The sequence below is a fragment of the Archocentrus centrarchus genome, chromosome 5 (genome assembly GCF_007364275.1).
Source record: "Archocentrus centrarchus isolate MPI-CPG fArcCen1 chromosome 5, fArcCen1, whole genome shotgun sequence".
Classification (NCBI taxonomy): domain Eukaryota; kingdom Metazoa; phylum Chordata; class Actinopteri; order Cichliformes; family Cichlidae; genus Archocentrus; species Archocentrus centrarchus.
The window spans coordinates 15,939,936-15,960,015 of NC_044350.1; the positions used below are offsets into that span (position 1 = coordinate 15,939,936).

The window sequence follows — 20,080 nt, forward strand, 5'->3', positions numbered from 1 at the left end:
TAACATGTCAAAATAAAACAGCCTAAAGAAGAATGACTGCTCTTTGTGATCACTATTATAAACACAACTTATTTCCCATTATGCTCAGTCATGGCCTTTTCTTATAAGCTCTTTGCCAGTTTTATTTTTTTTAAATAATGATGATAGAAGGGTTCTTACTAAAAGCAGCATGCCTTAGTTTATATATTTTAAAGAGCAGTTCAACATTTGTTTGTAAATGAACAATTTATGTTTCAAGACAAGACAAAGTATGGCCTCTGTTGATCCACGAATGATAAATGAATTCACTGTTTGCCTATTAAATCAATGAAATCTATAATTCACCTCATACAGTCATGCATCCATTTCTATGTATTCATCTGATTTTATCATAGGCAGCTACAGTGTATCGCAAACGTGAGTCCACCCCTCACATGTCTGCATATATTTAAACATATCTTTTCATGGGACAACACTGACAAAATGACACTTTGACACAATGAAAAGTCGTCTGCGTGCAGCTTATATAACAGTCTTCATGTAGCACAACAATTCGACTTTTAAGATCCTCAGAGAGTTCTTTGCCATGAGGTGCCATGTTGGAGCTTTCAGTGAGCAGTATGAGAGCGTGTGAGAGCTGTACTACAAAATTGAACACACCTGCCCCCTATGCACACCTGAGACCTAGTAACACTAACGAGTCACATGACATTTTGAAGGGGAAATGACAAGCAGTGCTCAATTTGGACATTTACGGGTGTAGTCTCTTAGGGGTGTACTCACTTTTGTTGCCGCTGGTTTAGACATTAATGGCTGTATATTGAGTTATTTTGAGGGAAGAATAAATTTACACTGTTATATAAGCTGCACACAGACGACTTTTCATTGTGTCAATGTGTCATTTTGTCAGTGTTGTCCCATGAAAAAATATCCTTAAATATCTGCAGAAATGTGAGGGGTGTACTCACTTTTGTGATACACTGTATATACACCAGGTGGTCTAGTACCAATTCTTTAGGTGCGGCTTTTTCTTTGGCATTATAGCTTCAGCTCTCCAGAATGCTCTTCAGTCAGATGAAATAATGTATGTCTTTTTTTGGGTGTATATTTTTGTTAAATGATCCAACTACTGCGTGAGAGTAAATTAATTCCCTAACATGTTCAAGTGAGCAGTTTGTACTTTGTACCATTGTTTGTGCCATCAGTTCTCCTCAAGTGTTTGCAAGGTGCCGACGGTGAAGGCATTAAACATCCGTCAGTTACCAGTTGTGGCCTCAGACTACTAAAAAGCAACGATCTGATTCTTGAGTACAATATTCTTCTGCTCAAACTTCATCCCAGTTCAAGGATCACATCCTCCAGACCCCTCATTTTAAGATTATGTGCATTATAATGGGTTTATAGAGCCATATGGGGTCTTCTCCAAATGTCATTAAACTCAGTCCTGTGAAGGCCACATCCAGAAGGTGGCTGGCAGGGGGCCCTGAAGATCTAGAGTGCTGTAACTCACAGTGTCCTATCAAGGACATGCAAATCATATACAGTACTCAACAAATTTATTAGTCCACCTGTCATAAAAAGAAGAAAACACATATTTTAGAACTCTGTCATAAACTTGTTTAAAACCAACAATTATATTGTTATTCAACAGGCAAATAAACTAACTTCATGATTTTATACCCAAATTTGAGCCTGCACATATCATTTTGATTAAAGAGATTGCACATACTGGTGGATTAACCATCACACAAACAAACAAACCACACACAAAAGATTTTTTTTAACCAATACTGTTCACATAAGGCAATTGTGGCATAAAGCTTATGGTCTAATGAATTTGTTAAGCACTATAAGCCAAAGGACTGACCACAACATGCAATATTATGGTGAGTCAGCAAAATGCATTTTGAATCCAATGTGGACTTTGTCTATCAGTGCTTTCAAATGAAAATTTAAAAGAGGATCACTGGATGCAGTGATTTTATCCTTTGCAAAGAGTCCAGTTACTTGATTATCACTATGGTGGTGTGGAGCTGTAATTCCAGGGGTGCAGACATAGGTCCTGTTTATAAATATATATCTTTAAAGTGTGTGAAGGAAAATCAAATTTCCCGTTCTGTGGGCATGATAAAACATATACCTAATCATGATCAAGATTAGAAGAGCGAAACTAGTTGAAAATAAGAGCAGTGAAAAGAGGGGATTATTATTTTTTTTTTTAAGAATCCAAATGTCAAAAGCATTAAATAAGTGGGACTGAGATTCCCTACCACCCTGTAGCCTGTGAGTTTACACGAGTGAGCCTAATTTGAGGGGGGTGGATGATGGGGTGTCGGGTGCTGGAGGTAGAGGGGAGGGCCAGCTGAGCCCCTGATGTTGCGACGTCACTCAGACCGCTGACTGACTGGGCTCCGGGCTTCAGGCTCAATCTGTGGCCAGCAGCAGCAGCAGAGGTGGCGGGGCAGAGAGGAACATTTGATACACTTCTTATTTCCCCCCTGTGACTTCTTCTTCACCGGGGCAGGGAGAACAAAAGGCAGACAACTGCATGATCACAAGCGCCAGCGATCTCCTTCATCTCGCCTACAAGCCGGGCTAGCTTGATGCTCAGTTCAGCCTGCTAGCCTTTGTGGCAGGGCTCTCCATGCATCTAAGGACCCCCTAAGCAACCCCGGGCTGGGAGAAGCCTCGGCTTTTTTTAACCCCCTTTTCTTTTCTTTTCTTTCTTTCTTTTTTTTTTTTTTTTTTTTGCCTGGACAGTCTGGAAGACTTATTCTCCGAGTGGGCAGACAGCAGCAGCCTTGTCAGCCTCATTGCGCACCCGGAAAGCGGATTTCCAAGCAAGGAGCATCCCCGCCGGAGCACGGTTGCACGTCGTCGCCTGTCTGCTCTGCAACCTCCAGCTTGACAGGACCAAGAAGCGATTGATGAGTAATATCCTTTCAAGATAGGCTACAATGTTGCGCATCACGGCCAACATGCTGGCAATAGGATTGCTTTTCTTAGGATTCATGCACAATTTGGAAGTAATCGGTCCAGCCAGGGCCATTGATGGTAAGCACAGCTGATTGAATGTGAACCAGAGTCTTGAATGAATTGTTTAGAAGAACTATAGGCATTAGGAGATGCGTGCACAATGATTATTGCAGGATTTATTTTGTTCTGTGTGTGCGTGCAATGAGAGTAACTGCACCCTGGAAGAGGGGATGACTGCCCCACTGAGTGAAGCAACGTGGAGGGGATGAAACCGAGGCGAGACAATTAAAGCGTTCTTTTGTTACTGTGTCCCAGTGAAACATGTGAATGTTGCAATGTCACAGCATGCCCCCCCCCCCCCCCCCCAGCCTCTCTCTCCTTCGCCGGATTCAGGCGCCCGCATCCCAGCTTAGGCCCCGATAACTGCCCAAACATGTCGATACATTCATAAAAAATGTATGGACCCGCAGTCTGATGCGTGAGTATTTAAGAGGCAAACGCACGATCGTCTCTTGTCTTCAAAAAAATGACAGCTGTGGGGCTGTCTGCGGAGCTGTACTGTAGCCTATCAGATATGTCTCGACTTCAGTCAGTTCACGTTCAACAGTTTTCCCTGAGAGTGCTGATGCGCTGACAGCAGCCGAGCTTACCCCTCAATCAAGCTGCACTGCCATACTTTTATTACGCTGTGGCTCGCTGATGCTTTATTAGAGCAAAGTACCCATCCCGTGTCATCCTTGCACTTGGTTCCTGTGCATCTGTGAGCTCAGATGATGTGCTGCCATCAACAGGCATATGTAACACTGCACTGTTGCTTTGTGTCAGTGCCATTATCCAGTTTGTCGCCTGGGCCCCCTGAATGCCGACATTCATATTGTGATCTGCGGGCAGACAGTGACAGGCTCTAAACAACTCCCCCTACGACCTTATGAACACCCACACATGCACTGGAACAACTTCTGGAAACTATTAAGCTTCACAGTCCCACTCAGAGTTCCTGTTTTTGTGTAAGAAAGGAAAGAGAAAGACAAAGATTTGCTGCCAGATTTCTTAAAACCTTTGCAGGTGGAAGGGAAATATATATGCCTGTTCTTGCAAATACATCATGCGCTGCATGTGAATGGAAACAAAGCTAGTTTTTTTTTTTTTGATGTCAATAGTGTCTGCAGAGCTAATTGGGGCGTTCTAAATTCATTTCATTAAATATCAGCAGGGCTTTGACAGCATGGCTGATTTAAATCACAAGCTGCATTTTGAGATTATGCATCGAGCCATAAATGCATTCCTGGGCCTTTGAAGTCATCTCATCTCACTTGGCAGCCCAGTGCGGTGCGGTTCTTAGGGAGCAGAATCCACATAAAATACTACCTTGAAGATTGATAGCCTGCAATCACCTGTAAGTTTCTCCCTCCCTGTCCGTCTGCAGCAACAGCCGAGAGAGCCAGCGTTTAAACAAACAGTTTCTGCCTCAATTCCCGGTGATTGTTTTAGGAAAATCTTCTTCCCTCTGAGTCTTTTTTGCCTCCATTTGATGAGTCAGACCAGTGCAGTACGACAGAATAGATCACCAAACCTGAGCTTTTCTTAACAATCCACTGGGATGCAGAGCCTGTTGTGTTTGACTGCGTCTGCAGCAAATATACTAATTTGTTTACAGATGAGATATTTCATTAAAATTTATTAGTTAGACTAACTGCGAGATTTACCAAAATAGTCTGTAATTGTAACTCATGCATTTGGAAGTTTTCAGCTCAGCAGTAACACTACATTGCCCTCCCTTCAAACGTAGTTAAAGTGCTTTTATTTTTAGGACCCTTTCAATAACACATGCTGCTAGTAAACTTTTTTCCAGACTTGACTTCAAAGTCTTCTTCCATTTTTCATACCTCTAAGGTTTTCTCTCATGCACTGTAGTTGGTGTAAAAGGTTCTGGGTACCAACAAACCCGAAGTTTAATTGGGTCTAAATTGCTCTTTGTTTCCCAGAAGAGACCGCCATGAACAGTCTCAGCTTGTTCAGAGAGCTCTGCTAATTGGAGGCCCAGTGGAAAGGGCCCTGATGAAAGAATTCCCATTACTTCGCTCTATGAAAGTAATGTCATTGTAAAAAGAGATCACTGGCCCCTTACAAATGGACAGTGTGTCCACCCCCAGGCTTTCAGGGATAAATACTTTGCTCTGAAAATAACAAAGCAGAAGTGGTTTTGAGATCCTTGTCAGTCACTTCAACTTTTAATCAGTTCTTTTTTTTCTAACCCCCCCCCCCCCCAAAAAAAAAAAAAATGCTAAACTTCTTCACTGAAACCTCATCCTTGACGATGAAAGTAGCATGGGCTCCTTCCTTCTTAATTAACTCACCATGCAGTGATTCTCCTGGCACTTCCCCTCTGTGGACTTCTTTGCTACAACATTTGGTGGAGGCCTAAGAACTGCCCCAGCATTTGGCTGAGAGCGGGGGTGCTATTCCTATGACAATGACACCACAGGGCCAAAAGGTTTACTGTTTACTGACAGCTGTATGGAATACAGAGTACCTTTGTGAGATCCTCCCAGCTGTTGACCTTATTACACATGCAACATTTAAGTACAACTAATGTAAACAGCAGATGAGGCGTATATATTTCAATCTTACATAAATTTGTGGTTCAGATTAGTTCATTGGTTTGTTGTTAAATACCTTATGTGATAATAAACCTGCTCCAGCTGCATGACTGAGCAGCTTAACCTGGGGAAAAACAAGCAGGCGGTTACATAAAGCTCATTCACATCATTACACTGATAGTTTAAGTGGCTGAACAGCAACAAGAAAAATCTACTGCCATAGAAATCCCATTTGTTTTAATCTAGCATGAGCCTCGAGATTAGACAGTAACATCCATGATACACCTATTTAATATGTTGTAAAATTTCAGTGACACTGAAACTTGTAATGGCCACAGAAATTTACTTAAATATTACATTTCAGAGCGTCCATGATTGCTTCAGTGTCTTGAAAAGCATGCTTACTGGTATTCACTTTTTTGTTGTGAGCCACTCTTGCATCTGTGTCTAATAGCGTAAAGCATAATGCAATACTGGACAATGGGCAATATCAAGGTGCATTACCACATCATCTGTCAGACATTTTATATCTTTCTCTGTTGTATCTTGTTTATTATTTATCTATTTATTCATTTGCTTGTATATTTCTGACTGACTATATTTCTAATTGTGTGCCTATAATGTAAAAGTGCTACTGGAACTTTAATTTCCCTGATGGAACCCTCCCAAAGGGATTAATAAAATTTAATCTAATCTAATCTAATCTGTCAGCATAGCTACCTCTCATGAAAAAAATGCATTTTTAAAAAAGTTTTTATAAGATTTAATATACTGAACCCCCAGATGCTGATAGATTAATTATGTGGCCAGATCACAATATTTCAAGGAAATTTGTGATCATGATAAAAATATTGAACAATGTTTTATCCTTGATTGCAGCTCACAGGTAACAGCATTTCCTTGTGCAAAGAAAATAAAAGGCATTTTCCCTTCATTTTGTATGAATTTATTGCCACAAGGTGCCAGCAGCAGCAGCATTATTGTGCACTGACACAGCAAAAGTCAAATATAAGCACAAAAGTAGCCTAGGTAGTGTCTTCCCTGGAAATGGAAGTGCTTTAGTAAAGTAATTTAGGAGGCTCCATAATACTGTCACATAATAAAACTGAAATTGAAAAATATTTTCTACCTGATGTTGTCTCTTGGGTTGAGCTTTTAAACCAGCTGCTTAAAGCCCTGCTTTTCTGCCTTCTTTTAACCTAATTTCCATCCATTGTTAGCTCCTCTGCTTGGAGTCGTTTGTTTAGTTTTCCGTCACCAGCTGCTCGCTCGTCCTCCGTTGTAACCTGCTGACAGCACTTCAGCATGTTTTTGCTTCAAGTGGAGGTTGTTGAAGTCGCTCCTTTTTTTTTTTACTAAATCTTCATCAGCGGCTGACACGCTGCTCTCGCTGTCAGACATGCTTGGGCTTGTCTAGTTTTGTGCGTACATGCTTGATATCACATTTTTTAATCACGTAAAACATTTTTATACCGGTATTACTGCGGATAAGTCCGACACTTGTCCCACCCACAGAAAATATAAAAGATGGCTGTAGGTTATGTAGAAGTTACCAGAGGGTGGAGTGCTAAGGTATGAACCAAAGCTAGCAAGGTGCATCCATAAACTCTACAGGTGCAAAACACATACCTGATTAATGCTAAATAAGAGACAAATAAAATACTATAATTTCACTAAATCCAAAACTTACAAAAAATTATTGGGTAGACTGAACCACAAAGTGATCCATATTAATTTTTAAAGATAATTCAATTTAGAATGCTCCAAAAAGTACCAACATAGCACAAACACAGTTGAGAGATCCAGCCCAGTGACCCCAGTTGAGGTGAGGCCTAACAGGCACCTATGGCTACGTTTGCCTGTAGCTCCACACATCAGTAAGAGCCACTATGCCTCTAACTGTAGCATCCAGGAGTTTTTTGTCATAAAGGTGTGAACTATTCATAATAGCCAAAACTTTATTTTTTTTACATAATGCTGTAAAATTAGGCGTTTAAACACGGGAGTTTGATGGCTTTATTTGAAATTAAGCTAGTTGTCTCCTGAAGCTCATTCATATTGAACAGTCAAATGCACACCGAGATGCTCCCAGCTGATTGTGTACATCTCATATTAAATATAAAAACATCTTCATAACTAGGAAACACACTGTTAAAGTCTTTCAACATCCGGCATCTTTCTAGCTGCTCTGCTCTGGGTACACTGTTTAGAGCAGCTCTGTAACCCACTTTAAGCTTGTGACCCACTGATTGAGATATGCTATCTGCATGGAGCTATTTAAGGACTGAAGATGCTGCACTGAGGGGCCCTCTGAAAGAATACAAGCATAAAATTGCTCTTGGGATGTAATGATCATGAAACGTCTGTATATGTTCACAACACATTAGCCAGCAAATTACTGGACTACCATCATCAGTACTATATGCGAAGGTAATGATATAAAAAATTGCTAATAAATGAAGGTTTAGTAAAATGCTGGTCCACCTCTGCCCAAAGTCTTTGATTTGCAGCTGAGACGAAATGTAATCCCTGGAAAATCTTAGTCTTATTCACAAGTTATCTGTGTTGAGAAACAATGGCGGAAATCCTCCTGCATTAAGACCAAAAATGAGTGCAAAGTACAAGACCTTCTACTGAGAGTTAGAAGGAAAGAAAGGGCCGATAAGTGTGCTTAAACATGTTTCACATGTTTTTTGGGGCAGTAGTGATGAGTTGCAGAGAGCTCCATAGTTTACCTAATATAGTGCGCAGGGTTGCGACTCAGTGTCCAGCTGAAATTTGGCTGCAGTGTTTGCAACGTCCCACCTGCAAATATTCATCATTGTGTTTGATGGGATTCATGGTGAAGGCCAGGATTAGGTTATGACCTGTTTTTTTTTTTTTTAATGCATATATTTACTTATTTATTACACTTATTTATATTTTTAAGGTACAATGTGGTCAAACAGTTTATTCTGGGCTGTTTTCGTGTGTTTTTGCCACTTGGCAAATGAAAGTCTTGTAAGATTTACTCCCTTTTGGAGTGCTGTTTTGCTCTTCACCAACTCCTAAGGGAACAATTTGTCTGTTTTTGCAGCTAAATTCTCTTCTGCATCCAGTGGTTAGTTGACATTTTATTTTTTTATTTGCAGTTTGTTGCCAAGCCAGGTAGCTTGGTTTTCACAGCTTCCGTAAACAGCACAGCGAGAGCAGTGAGAGTGACCCGGATCAGTAAAGTTTCAGCTTGGAAAACAAAAAAAAAACCAATTAGCTCAAAGATATTTTGAGTCTTAGCAGAGCTGAGGGGGGACTTTAGAGTCTGGTAATATCTCCATGAGTTTTTCTTGAGAAAAAAGCGACCACTCTCATATTGGATCCGTCGTGGATGTACTAGGGCACAGATAAAACAATCAACTTTACTGTAGCAACTATCTTGGTCAAATTATAGATTAATTTTTTTTTCATACATACCAGTCCATAACACTCGAAAGTTTCTGTTTTCATTTCCTGCAGTATTGATACAATGATTTTAACTGGACTTCTATGCTCTCTCCTCTCCCCAGCATTGAGTTCACACACGCACACACACACGCACACACACACACACACTGCAGTGCGTGTGCCCACACAGCCCAGCCGCCTCTCACTAACTTACTACCATTCTGTCTTCTTCTTCGCTTGTCTCATCCTCTCTGGTTGAATACCATTTTTTTAAAAATAGTGTTAGAAAGTCATGTTATAGCCTTGTTATATGTCTCTTTGAATAAAAATCTAAAAATACAGTGCTATTAATGTTGTGGCGCCGCCCCCCCCCCCCAGTACTGAATGTTGTTTTAAATACTGATACTGCAGGAAAGTTAGAAATTCCATTATTATTGCAACACTTAATGGAAACCAGGGTTATCTGTTTGCTGCTAGATGTGAGCATGTGTAGGACTGGTCTACACAGGAAATCAAACTGTCTTGATAATTCAGCGGATAAAAATATCAGCATAAATGTGTGTGTTTGTGTAACCGAGAGAGAAAGTTTTCATAAGAGTCACACAATCAGTCCATGACTAACCAATCATAACAAGCCAATTCTCATCACAAAAAATTAAAAAATAAAAACAAACAAGCAAACAAAAAAAGCATAACAAAAAGGCCGGCACCACTGCAGTGACACAAAGCTGCTACGGCTTAGATATTGTGTAATTCGGCCAATATTAAAGGTTTTTGCCAGGTTTGCAAAGCAGTTTTCATGCTTGATAGTTGCGTAATGTGTGTTATTCATTAAGAAGAAGAACAACAACCACATTTGCATTGTTCCTAGTGGACCTAACTTAGCCCTACAGTGATAGCAGCCCCTGTTCAGCCTTTCATGCTGAAGCGAGGCAGCGCCATGGTGATGTTGGGTGATTTCTCATCAATAGCAAACATGAGTTAAACTCGCTCCTCAGGGTCAGTCTGAAAGGCTGTTTGCGGTTTGTGTTGATGACTTGCATATCGAGCTGTGACCTTCTCTTTTTTGTCTTTTTCTTTACCAGGCTGCACATTACGTAAAGCACGAGGGAGGCAATGTGATAGATTGTCACAGCATGAGACAGAATTCATGAATTTATTTCTTTTATCAATGTGCTAGATAAATTGCTTTATTTTCCTCTTGTAAACATTGTTGAATTTCAGCTCCAGCCTCAGGGGAAATGTCTTTATTTGTTCAAAATGATCCCAGTCTTGGTTGCACCAACAGATTCAACTAATATGTAGTATTTTTTAGCACCAGGCTTCTAACAAATACATTTATTTACTTAAAGCCTCTCCTCAAAGAGTTTTTTTCCACTGGCATCCATTTATTCAGGGACAGAGTGGACACACATCGACAGGTCTGCACAAACAGACCTCATCCTTCTCTCCAGTGCTTCCGGATAAATTACAGTATGTATCTAGGCTTCACAATGTAATAAGAGTCCCCACAGCTTCATCCCAGCAAACTTTTCCTAACTCGGATTCAAACAAACAATGAGTGCTGAGCCACAGGCCCAGACACACCAGCACCAAGATCATTATTCTTACCACTGTGATTTAGATTTATTTCCATACTCCTGATCCAAAATGCAAGGTAAACAACAATAACCTCAACATAAGCCTAATTGTAAAATTAATCCTAAGAGCAGGCATTCAGTCTTGACTCTGAGGTAAAAAAAAAAATGCCACGTGGTCTACAGTGGAGAATTCAGCATGAGCAAATATGCAGGTCAACTGAGAGATTATTCATGGGGCAACTCCTGGCAAACATTTTAAAGTCTAATACACATTTGCACAGTAGGTCCAGACATTTCTGGATAATAACACTTTTTTTTTGTCTTGGTACAGTACCGCAGTGGATTTTAAGCCAAACAGTCTATATGTGGTTGAAGTGCAGAGTTTAAGTTTTAATTCAAGGGGTTTAACAAAACTGTTTAGCAATTACAGCCGTTTTGGGACAGTTGAATGACAGGTGGTTTTATGGCCGGGTGAGGCCTGTTCCCTCCTTACTCCATGACAGACTAAACAGATAAAACATCTGGAGTGGATCCCAAGAGTTGAAACTCTGGAGCTTGAAAAAAGGGCGACTGGATTCTCTTTGTTTCTTGAAGATGTTTCACCTCTCATTCAAAAGACTTCTTCAGTTCTCCTTTTCATTGGAACTTTCAATATGATGTCCAAAGAGAACCAAAGTAAATTTGTCAAAGAGGGACAGCAAAAACTTTAGGAGTGGCTAAATCAGGTGTATTATTGTCAAGACATGCCTTCATGAATGGACCTACAGAAGCTTTACAACATTGTGCAAACCACTGGTTACACTCAAGAACAAGATAGTCAGATTAGACTTTGCCAGAAAATATCTAAAAGAGCCTGCAGAGTTCTGAAAACGCATTTTTGGACAGATGAGATGAGGTTAACCTGTACCAGAATGATAAAGGAGAGAAACAGCTCGTGATCCAAAGCATACCACATCATCTGTCAGACATGGTGGAGGCATTGCTAGAGCGTGGTATGTATGGTTGCCAGTGGAAGTGGATCATTAGTGTTTATCAATGATGTGACTGCTGATAGGAGCAGGATGAGTTGTGAAGGGTTACAGGGCTATACTGTCTGCTCATATCAAGCCAAACACACACACACACAAAACTGATCAGATGTTGTTTCTCTGTGCGAAGCATGCTGAAAAATTATCTTTAATCTGCTTAGTTTGCCACGGAATAATGAGAGAACAGGCCTCAGTGACCGTGTATAAAAATGGCTGTAATTCCTAAACTGTTAATGCAATTATTTCACTAAACCTCTTGAATTAAAACTGAGAGGCTGCACTTCTATCACATTTCGATTGTTTGATTTAAAAGCTGTTACTGTGTTGTGTGAGGCAGAAATACAAAAATATGTCACTGTTCAAAAACTTATGAACCTAATTTTATGAGTAAGAGTCTGAGTGCTGTACACAGTTTTTAAGCAACTGATTTACTGTGGAAGGTTTCCCACATTCAGATGTCTGTGTGTATGCGGTCTCTCTGATTATGTGCATTATGTGCTTCTCAGAAAAGAACGAGTGGCTGTTTGCTTCACTATTATTAGCCTACACGCACCATAACTAGCTGGAATATATTTTGTAAATATCCCTGAAGACATGTCTTTATTTATACGAGGTACTTTGGAGTGTGAGTGATTGTATTTCGAAATGCATGGACTGGCTGAAATATCTTAAAGGAGTGGTTAGTCAGGCTAATAAGATTTAGACCACTCGCTCATAGTCTGTCCTTGGTCTGCAAAAAACCCACCTTCTAACACCCAGAAAAACCCGCTGCTTAGCAGAGATTCTCGAGAGATTGTGTTTCCATTTGACAGTCAGGCTAGTGATCTCCCCTCTGTTTCCAAGCTGCTGTGTCCTTGTGTGTTACAGGCATACAGTATATCTACAGCGGTATCAATCTTCTCATCTGGGCAAAAAGACAAATATACTACTAAGTTAAAAGTGACCTGGATTTTCGTATTATATGGAAGATCGGTTTTTAAGACTTGCTTATTTCTTGTCAGTGTCTTGTTTTGTTGGAGACTCTGTTGTTACCCTTCGGGCGCCAAGGCTGCTTTAGCACATGAAGGCCAAATGTGAAAGAACATTTTAGAGAATCTGGTTTTGTTGCGCAGAGCTCATGCGTCACACTGAGACTTGAAATTTGTACTGGTCTTATGAAAAGGCACTAAAGAATTTCATATAATCTTCTTTAATATGTTCCCCTCAGCAGCATACTAAGTAGGCTTAATTGTCATTTTTCTCCCTCTGCTGCTGCTGCTGCTGCTGCACACAGCTTGTGCTTCCGCGTTGGTACAGCAAAGGGATTTGTCTAAACTTAGTTGATAATGGTGCATGACACCTTGTGATTTTCTCCTTCGTCCCCTCTTCGTTTTTTTTTTTATTTAATCCTTATGTGGAAGTGAAGGAGTTCACCCCCCTCCAAGCTCTAACAGTGAGTCTAGTCCAAATAGCAGTCATGGTTGATTACCACAGTGGGGCTGAGACATGGTGAAATCTCAGCCAGACATCCAAATAGCTCTTAATTATGTTCATGTTTGATTACTCTGCTTCGTCTAATAGGTTCTACTTCACAATACCACAAAGGCTTGTTGAAATTTGTTGTGTTTTTTTTTTTTTTTTTTAAATGTGACCAGTCACATTCAGGAATGTATTGTCCTGCATAGGGTTTAATCCCGGGATCCGGGATTCCCGGGAAATGCGATCAGAACCATTTCCCGTTTCCCGGGAAACGTTAGACGGGAAACCGGGAAAAAAGTCGCGCGCGTCGATTTAGAAAGCTTCAGAAAGTTAAATTTAAGGAAATATTGAGAGAAGGGTTCGTTTAATGCGAAAAGCATTACTCTTCATTTCAGGCACGTTCAGCCTCCGTTTAAGGCTTCAGCCTTCATCTCAAGCGTTTTAATAGAGGTATTAAACAGTTGTACTTTTTTCCTCTTTAATTTGTTGAAATCGTAGGCAATGTGTTTACCCTAAGGTATTTTGTATTATATAATTCTATATTATTATATATTGTTATATTGCATTATATAGCCTATAAAATATGCCTGCCCTGAACAATAAAGAAATATCTGTTTAACTTCGAGTGTTTCTTTTCCTCGTTTGCAGCCGCTTACTAACAATCATGAATTAGGATACGGGCCTAATGTGTGAAGAAATTATCATGAAATAGATTGCTTTAACATATTTCGCTTTTAAAATGGAGTTGAGGAAAATGTATATTTTTTAGGCTATAAGGATTGGCCAGTTTTTCAATAGACGATTCACAGCGAACCTACTTTAACCCTCAGACACGGTGTTATAAATTTGTTGTTGCCAGAATGGCAATGACCAAGTCGTGGTGCATTACTCAAGGCCCTGTGTTATGCCATATTATAGTGTAGTACGGTAGTTAACTTTTCAATGACTATTACAGCGTTCCACTGGTGGAGATATAGCGCAACAGATGTCGCCACGACAGCGTGGCTGAGCCTTTATCAATGCTGTGGAGATGAACCGTATTGTTTTGCACCAGCAGTTGTAAAATATCTTGGTATAATTCCATGTACAGTGGAGGAATATTCGAATTATATTTGTTAAGGGAGTGTTGAGGAACGATACAACACCGCATAGCTCGAGCACTCGAATGTCGAGATGTAGGTTTTATTGCGTTAATCAAGCCGACGTTACCCCCTACTGGGCATAACAGGACATAGCTGGAAAGCTACCTCTACAATATCAGAATAGGTTAAGGCCGACACAGGCTACAGAAGGCCTAATTAAAATAAAGAAAAAAAAAAAACTTTTTCCCGGGATTCCCGGGAAATGGCTCGTCATTTCCCGGGATTTGATTCATGTCATTTTCGGGAAAAATATTAAACCCTAGTCCTGCATGATGAAGCCCCATTTTATTTGGCGGTTAGAATCAGACTTTAGCACATTCCTCATAATAATTGTCCTGAGCCCTTAATGCATGCATAACACACATACACAGGCATACAAGCTTATACATGGAACAAAATTTACATCCTTCCAGAAGGTGGTTGAGTGCGTGTGCACTCTGAAGCCAAACTTTCCCTTGGATTGCTATTTTTTTTTTAAAAACTTTATTATCATAATGTATGTGACAGCTAACGTGAGGGGAAATTATTATTTAATCCCCTGCTGATTTTTGCTCACTTCCAAAGAAATGAACAGTCTCTTATTTTTATGGTAGGTTCATTTCAATGGAGAGACAGAATATTAACCAAAAGTCCAGAAAAAACACATTACATAAAAGTTATAAATTGATTTGCGTGTCTTTGAATGAAATGAGTATTTGATCCCCAAGCAAAACATAACTTAGTAGTTGGTGGAGAAGCCAGTGTTTCTGTTGTTTGGTCACCAGGTTTGCACACATCTCAGAAGGGATTTTGGCCCACTCCTCTTTACAGAAACTCTCTAAATCCTTTAGGTTTCTTGGCTGCCGCTTGGCAACTCGAAGCTTCAGCACCCTGGTTAGAACACTTTAGCCAATACTTTGCTCTCTTTGCAGTTATTGTCATGCTGGTAGACCCATTTTCCATGTTCTGGTTGGAGGAAGTAGGCTCTAATCCCAAATTTTATGGTACATTGCGGGGCCATGTACCTCAGTGCGGTGAAGTCAGTGCAGTAAAGTCATCCTGTACCCGTAGCAGAAAAACAACCCCAAAGCATAATGTTTCCACCTCCGTGCTTGACTGTGGGGATGGTGTTTATTGGGTCATACTCAGCATTTCTCTTCCTCCAAACACAGCGAGTCGAGTTGATGCCAAAGAGCTGGATTTTGGTTTCATCTGACTTACTTTCTCCCAAGCCTTCTCTGAATCATTTAGTTCACTGGCAAACGTAAGCCGGACCTGTACATGTGCCTTCTTGAGCAGGGGAACCTTGCAGGTGCTGAAAGATTTCAGTCCATTACAGCACAATGTGTTACCACTGGTGTTCTTTGTGACTGTGGTCCCAACGGCCTTCAAATCATTCACAAGCTCCTCCCGTGTAGTTTTGGGCTGATCCGCGCATCATTCTCACAATCGTGCTCACCCCATGAGGCAATATCTTGCATTGAGCTCCAGACTGAGGATGATCATTTTGGGGTGGCTGTGGCTCAGGAGGTAGAGCAGGTCTTCTACTAGTTGGAAGGTTGGTAGTTTGATTCCTGGCTTCTCCAGTCTGCATGCCAAAGTATTCCTGGGCAAGATTTTGAGCCCCCAGTTGCTCCCAGTGTATTCATTGGAGTGTGAATGTGCGTGCGAATGTTAGATAGAAAGCAGTTAGATATAGAAAAAGTCCTTGTGTGAATGGGTGAATGCAAGTGTGTTGTATAAAATGCTTTGAGTGCTCATCTAGAGAAGAACTAGTCCATTTACCATTTTAAATTTTATCCATTTCTGAATAATCACACTGGCAGTTGTCGCCTTCTCACCAAGCTTCTTGCTGATGGTCTTGTAGCCCATTCCAGCCTTTTGCAGGTCTTCAGTCCTTTGGCAGCTCTTTGGTCTTACCCATGGTGGTAGAGAGGTTGGAATGGTGTGCTTTGTGCACATAACGAGTTGAGATCAGGAGTATCTGTGATTGAATCTGTGGGAGCCAGAGTTCTGGCTGGGTTGTAGGGGATCAAATATTGATTTCACTTGATGACATGCAAATCAATTTGTAACTTTTATGCGGTGTGTTTTTTCTGGATATTTGGTTGATATTCTGTCTGTCTCCATTGAAAATGAAACTACCATAAAAATCAGAGACTGTTCATTTCTTTGTGAGTGAGCAAAATTCAGCAGGGGGATTAAAGAGTTATTTCCCCTCACTGTATTTAAAAATTAATATTCTTTAAGCCAATCTGTATGTAACTGCTGCCTTTTTTTTTTTTTTTTATCACTATTTGGTCACCACTGACCAGATTTTAACACCTCCTCCAAACCCTGTTCGAAGCGTTTTATTTAAGAGGCACAGCTGGAGCCTCTTTATGTCTGTTTTGTAACATGACAACCTTTTCCCTCCCTCTTCCTTCTCCTCCTCTTCCATTACATTCCGAAGCGTTTATGCCTCAGCTGTGGAGGTGGATGAAGAGGTGGCAGACTGTAGCCAAAGAGACTGATATGCTCATCCCTCAATTTTGGCACTTAGCAGAACCTCCTCAGGTTAGCCCATAGACCAAGTAAATAATGTCCCTCTCGCTTTCTTCTTCTCTTTCTTTAGGTTTTCCAATATATGGCTGTTAAATGTTGCATTACTAGCAGAATTTCACATTTCAAAATAAAGTTTAGATTGAGGACGTTTTTTGGCAGGGAGAGACGTGTTGTCTGAGCATTTATCACGAATCCACTGCAGAATCTTTGTCTGTTGCATCCTGTCAAGATATTTAGGTCAATATTAAACTGGCTGGGTTGTGTTTTTTTTTTTTTCTACGTGGGTGCCTCAGTAAACATAAAATGCAACTCAAGGTCTTCTTAAGCGTGCGTCAGGGTCAAGACTTGCAGCACACAGCTCAAAATGTTAAACTTCCTCTGTTAAATGTTAGAAAATATAATGAAGATTTATCATGCCAGGATGCAAGATGTATTTGGAATAGCTGAAGGGTTTTATTTGTGCAAGTCCATGCCATCTTCTGCAGACTAAACTTGGTCTTTGTTTCCCATTAGACATTACAGCACTCTCTGTAAGTGTTTAAATTAACTTCACTATGTGTTTGCTGCAGCCAACACGCCCACCTCATACTTCTATGCTCCCTGCCAGCTTTTTGTAGTTTCAGTTGAGTTTCTGCTTAGTCTCAGTGGCACTGACATGTGCCATGTATGGGGATGGCATGAGTGACTTAGGTTCACAAAAGTTGGGGGAAAAAAACCCAACTCTTAACAAAGCTAGGCAGATTCCAAGGTTGTGAGATGAGGCTTGTGTACCAGGTCTAACAGTCAAATAACAGTTGTTTTATTGTATACTGTAAAACAGTTTTCTCTTAACTATTTTATGGCTCTGCTAGTGGTAGAGCTCCAGGCATCTCAGTATTGGTTTGTCAGTCCATGGACTGCTTTTAAGAACTTTGGTGATTTTCTGACTTTTCATTTTTCCAACTTGTGCAAACAGGATATGTCTCAACAGCTATTGGGTTGATTGCAGTGACATTTGGTTAACGCATGTGCTCAGTGCCATGTTTTTTTTTTTTTTTCAAATACAGTATCACCATCCCATCAGCCCCATCAGCCTCAGCTGTACTAACACACTAAACTAAGATGGTGACCATGGTAAACATTATACTTACTTTGTACCAGCATGTAAGGCTAAGTTTAGTTAGCTCAGTTCAGCCTCAGAAACTTTCTGTGATGCCTCTACATTGTTGGTCTTGTCATAGTGACAGGTTTACAACACTGAAATTCAGTTTTGTGGTCTAACTCCACTGAGAGGTTAAAGCACTAATGGACACATTGTTGCTGTCCAATTGAAGAACAGTACTTATGTGATATCATTAGCAGCTTTAGGACTGAACCTGAGGATTACCTACTGAGGAGGTCCTCCAGGAACTAGATACCATCAATCCTTGTTTTCTCTTGGAAATTGGAATGGTATTGGAATCGGAACACTCAAGTGATGTAATAGCTGGCCAATGGTCAGTTATTCAAGATCACATCTTGTGGTCTTTTATTTTCTGTAATCATTTCAGTAAGATTAGAAAAGTGCTATACACTCACCAGCCACTTCATTAGGTACATTGTTCAACTACACAACCAGTCACATGGCAGCAGCTCAGTGCATTAGACGTGGTCAAGACGACCTGCTTAAGTTCAAACTGAGCATCAGAATGGGGAAGAAAGGTGATTGAAGTGACTTTGAATGTGGTGTGGTTGTTGGTGCCAGAAACTGCTGACCTACTGGGATTTTCCTGCATCTGTGGGGTTTAAAGAGAATGATCTGAAAAAGAAAAATATCCAGTGAGTGGCAGTTCTCTGGTAACTCTAATAAACACTGATTACACAACAGGTCAAATCTTGAAGCAGATGGGCTATGGCAGCAGAAGACTACAGCAGGTGCCGCACCTGACAGGAAACTGAATTACAATTCACATGGGTTCACCGAAATTGGACAGTAGAAGATTGGAAAAATGTTGCCTGGTCCGATCAGTCTTGATTTGGCATAAACAACATGAAAGCATGGATCCAGCCTGCATTGTAGCAACAGCTCAGGCTGCTGGTGGTGTAATGTTTGGGGGACATATTCTTACGGCTGCTTCTAGCAGGATAACGCATCACGTCACAAAATTTAAATAATCTCAGACTGGTTTCTTGAATGAGTTCACTGTACTCAAATGACCTCCACAGTCAGCAGATATCAATCCAACAGAGCACCTTTGGGATGTGATGAAACAGAAGAGTCACTTCATGGATGGGCAGCTGGCAAATCTGCAGCAACTGTGTGATGCCATCATGTCAATATGGATCAGAGGAAGGTTTCCAGTACCTTGTTGAATCTATGCCACGAAGAATTAAGGCAGTACTTAAGGCAAAAGGAGGTCCAACCCAGTACCAGCAAGGTGTACCTATTAAAGTGTACAAATGCTAGTCCATAATGTTTTACCAGTGTTTATACTTGTTTTAAATGTGTTTGCACAAATGATGTACACTTATGGACTAAAAAAAAGTGGATACTCTCTCCAGCAGTTAGTAGAACTATGAAGAAGTTCCTGCATTTTTGACCCATTAAAGAACTAAGTTTAAAACTCCATGCTGCTCAAGCTCCCTTTCACTGTTGACAGCACTTTAAGTCTGCCTTCCCCTCAACCGCTCCTGAGTGGTGTCTGATGGGGCCGTAGTCTCAGTGTCTGCTGGAGTTTTGTCCTGGTTGGTCTCAGAGGGCAGGCTTCCAACTTATTTATAGCTCAGATGTGGGTGTCGGAGGAAATGGTGGAGTGGCTGGGGGCAAGGCTTGTGTTTGCCATAGTATAGTATAGGTCTCTTCCTACCAAGCAGACAGAGCATATCTTAGAGGGCTCGCAGGCAGCGGCAGGGTGCTGAGGGCAGTGGATTGTAATCCGTCCCAAATGGCGACGATTCAAAACATTTTCCCCGCAGCCTCCGCTTTAGTAAACACACAGGCAGCTCATTGATAGCAAGTGTGACATTCCTCCATCCCATCGCAATATCCCTGCCCAGCTCAGTATGTTCTCAGATCTTCAGGCCCATCCTGTAAACTGTGAGATCCCTTCCCCCAAGGAGTTGTAGTTCACTGCCCATTCTCTTTTTGCTCTCATTGCTGTGGTACATCTAATTTGTTCTCTTATATCATTCTTTGCCCTATCCATCTGCTGACCTCCTTTGTTTGCTTTGGCACACGTTTTACTGAAGGAAAGCTATCCTTGAATCTCTTTAAACTTCAACTTTTAACCACATTAACCCAGATCGTGCCAGCAGAAGACTGCTTTCACAGCTAACATTAAAATGGTTGTCAGTCTCCATCTTCGGTCTCTGAACGATTTTGCTTCACCTCACCTGCAAGTAAGCCTGCATATCCC

At 40.8% G+C, this 20,080-nt stretch overlaps 1 protein-coding gene across 1 annotated transcript in view; it reads left to right on the forward strand.

Moving 5' to 3' along the window:
• Positions 1-2,802: 2,802 nt before the first annotated feature.
• LOC115780427 (low-density lipoprotein receptor-related protein 1-like) overlaps positions 2,803-20,080 on the forward strand; it is a 103,688-nt gene continuing 86,410 nt past the window's right edge. Inside the window, 1 exon segment of the mRNA XM_030729616.1 lies at positions 2,803-3,033. Within this exon segment, the coding sequence (XP_030585476.1) occupies positions 2,937-3,033 (97 nt within the window). The 5' untranslated portion in view covers positions 2,803-2,936.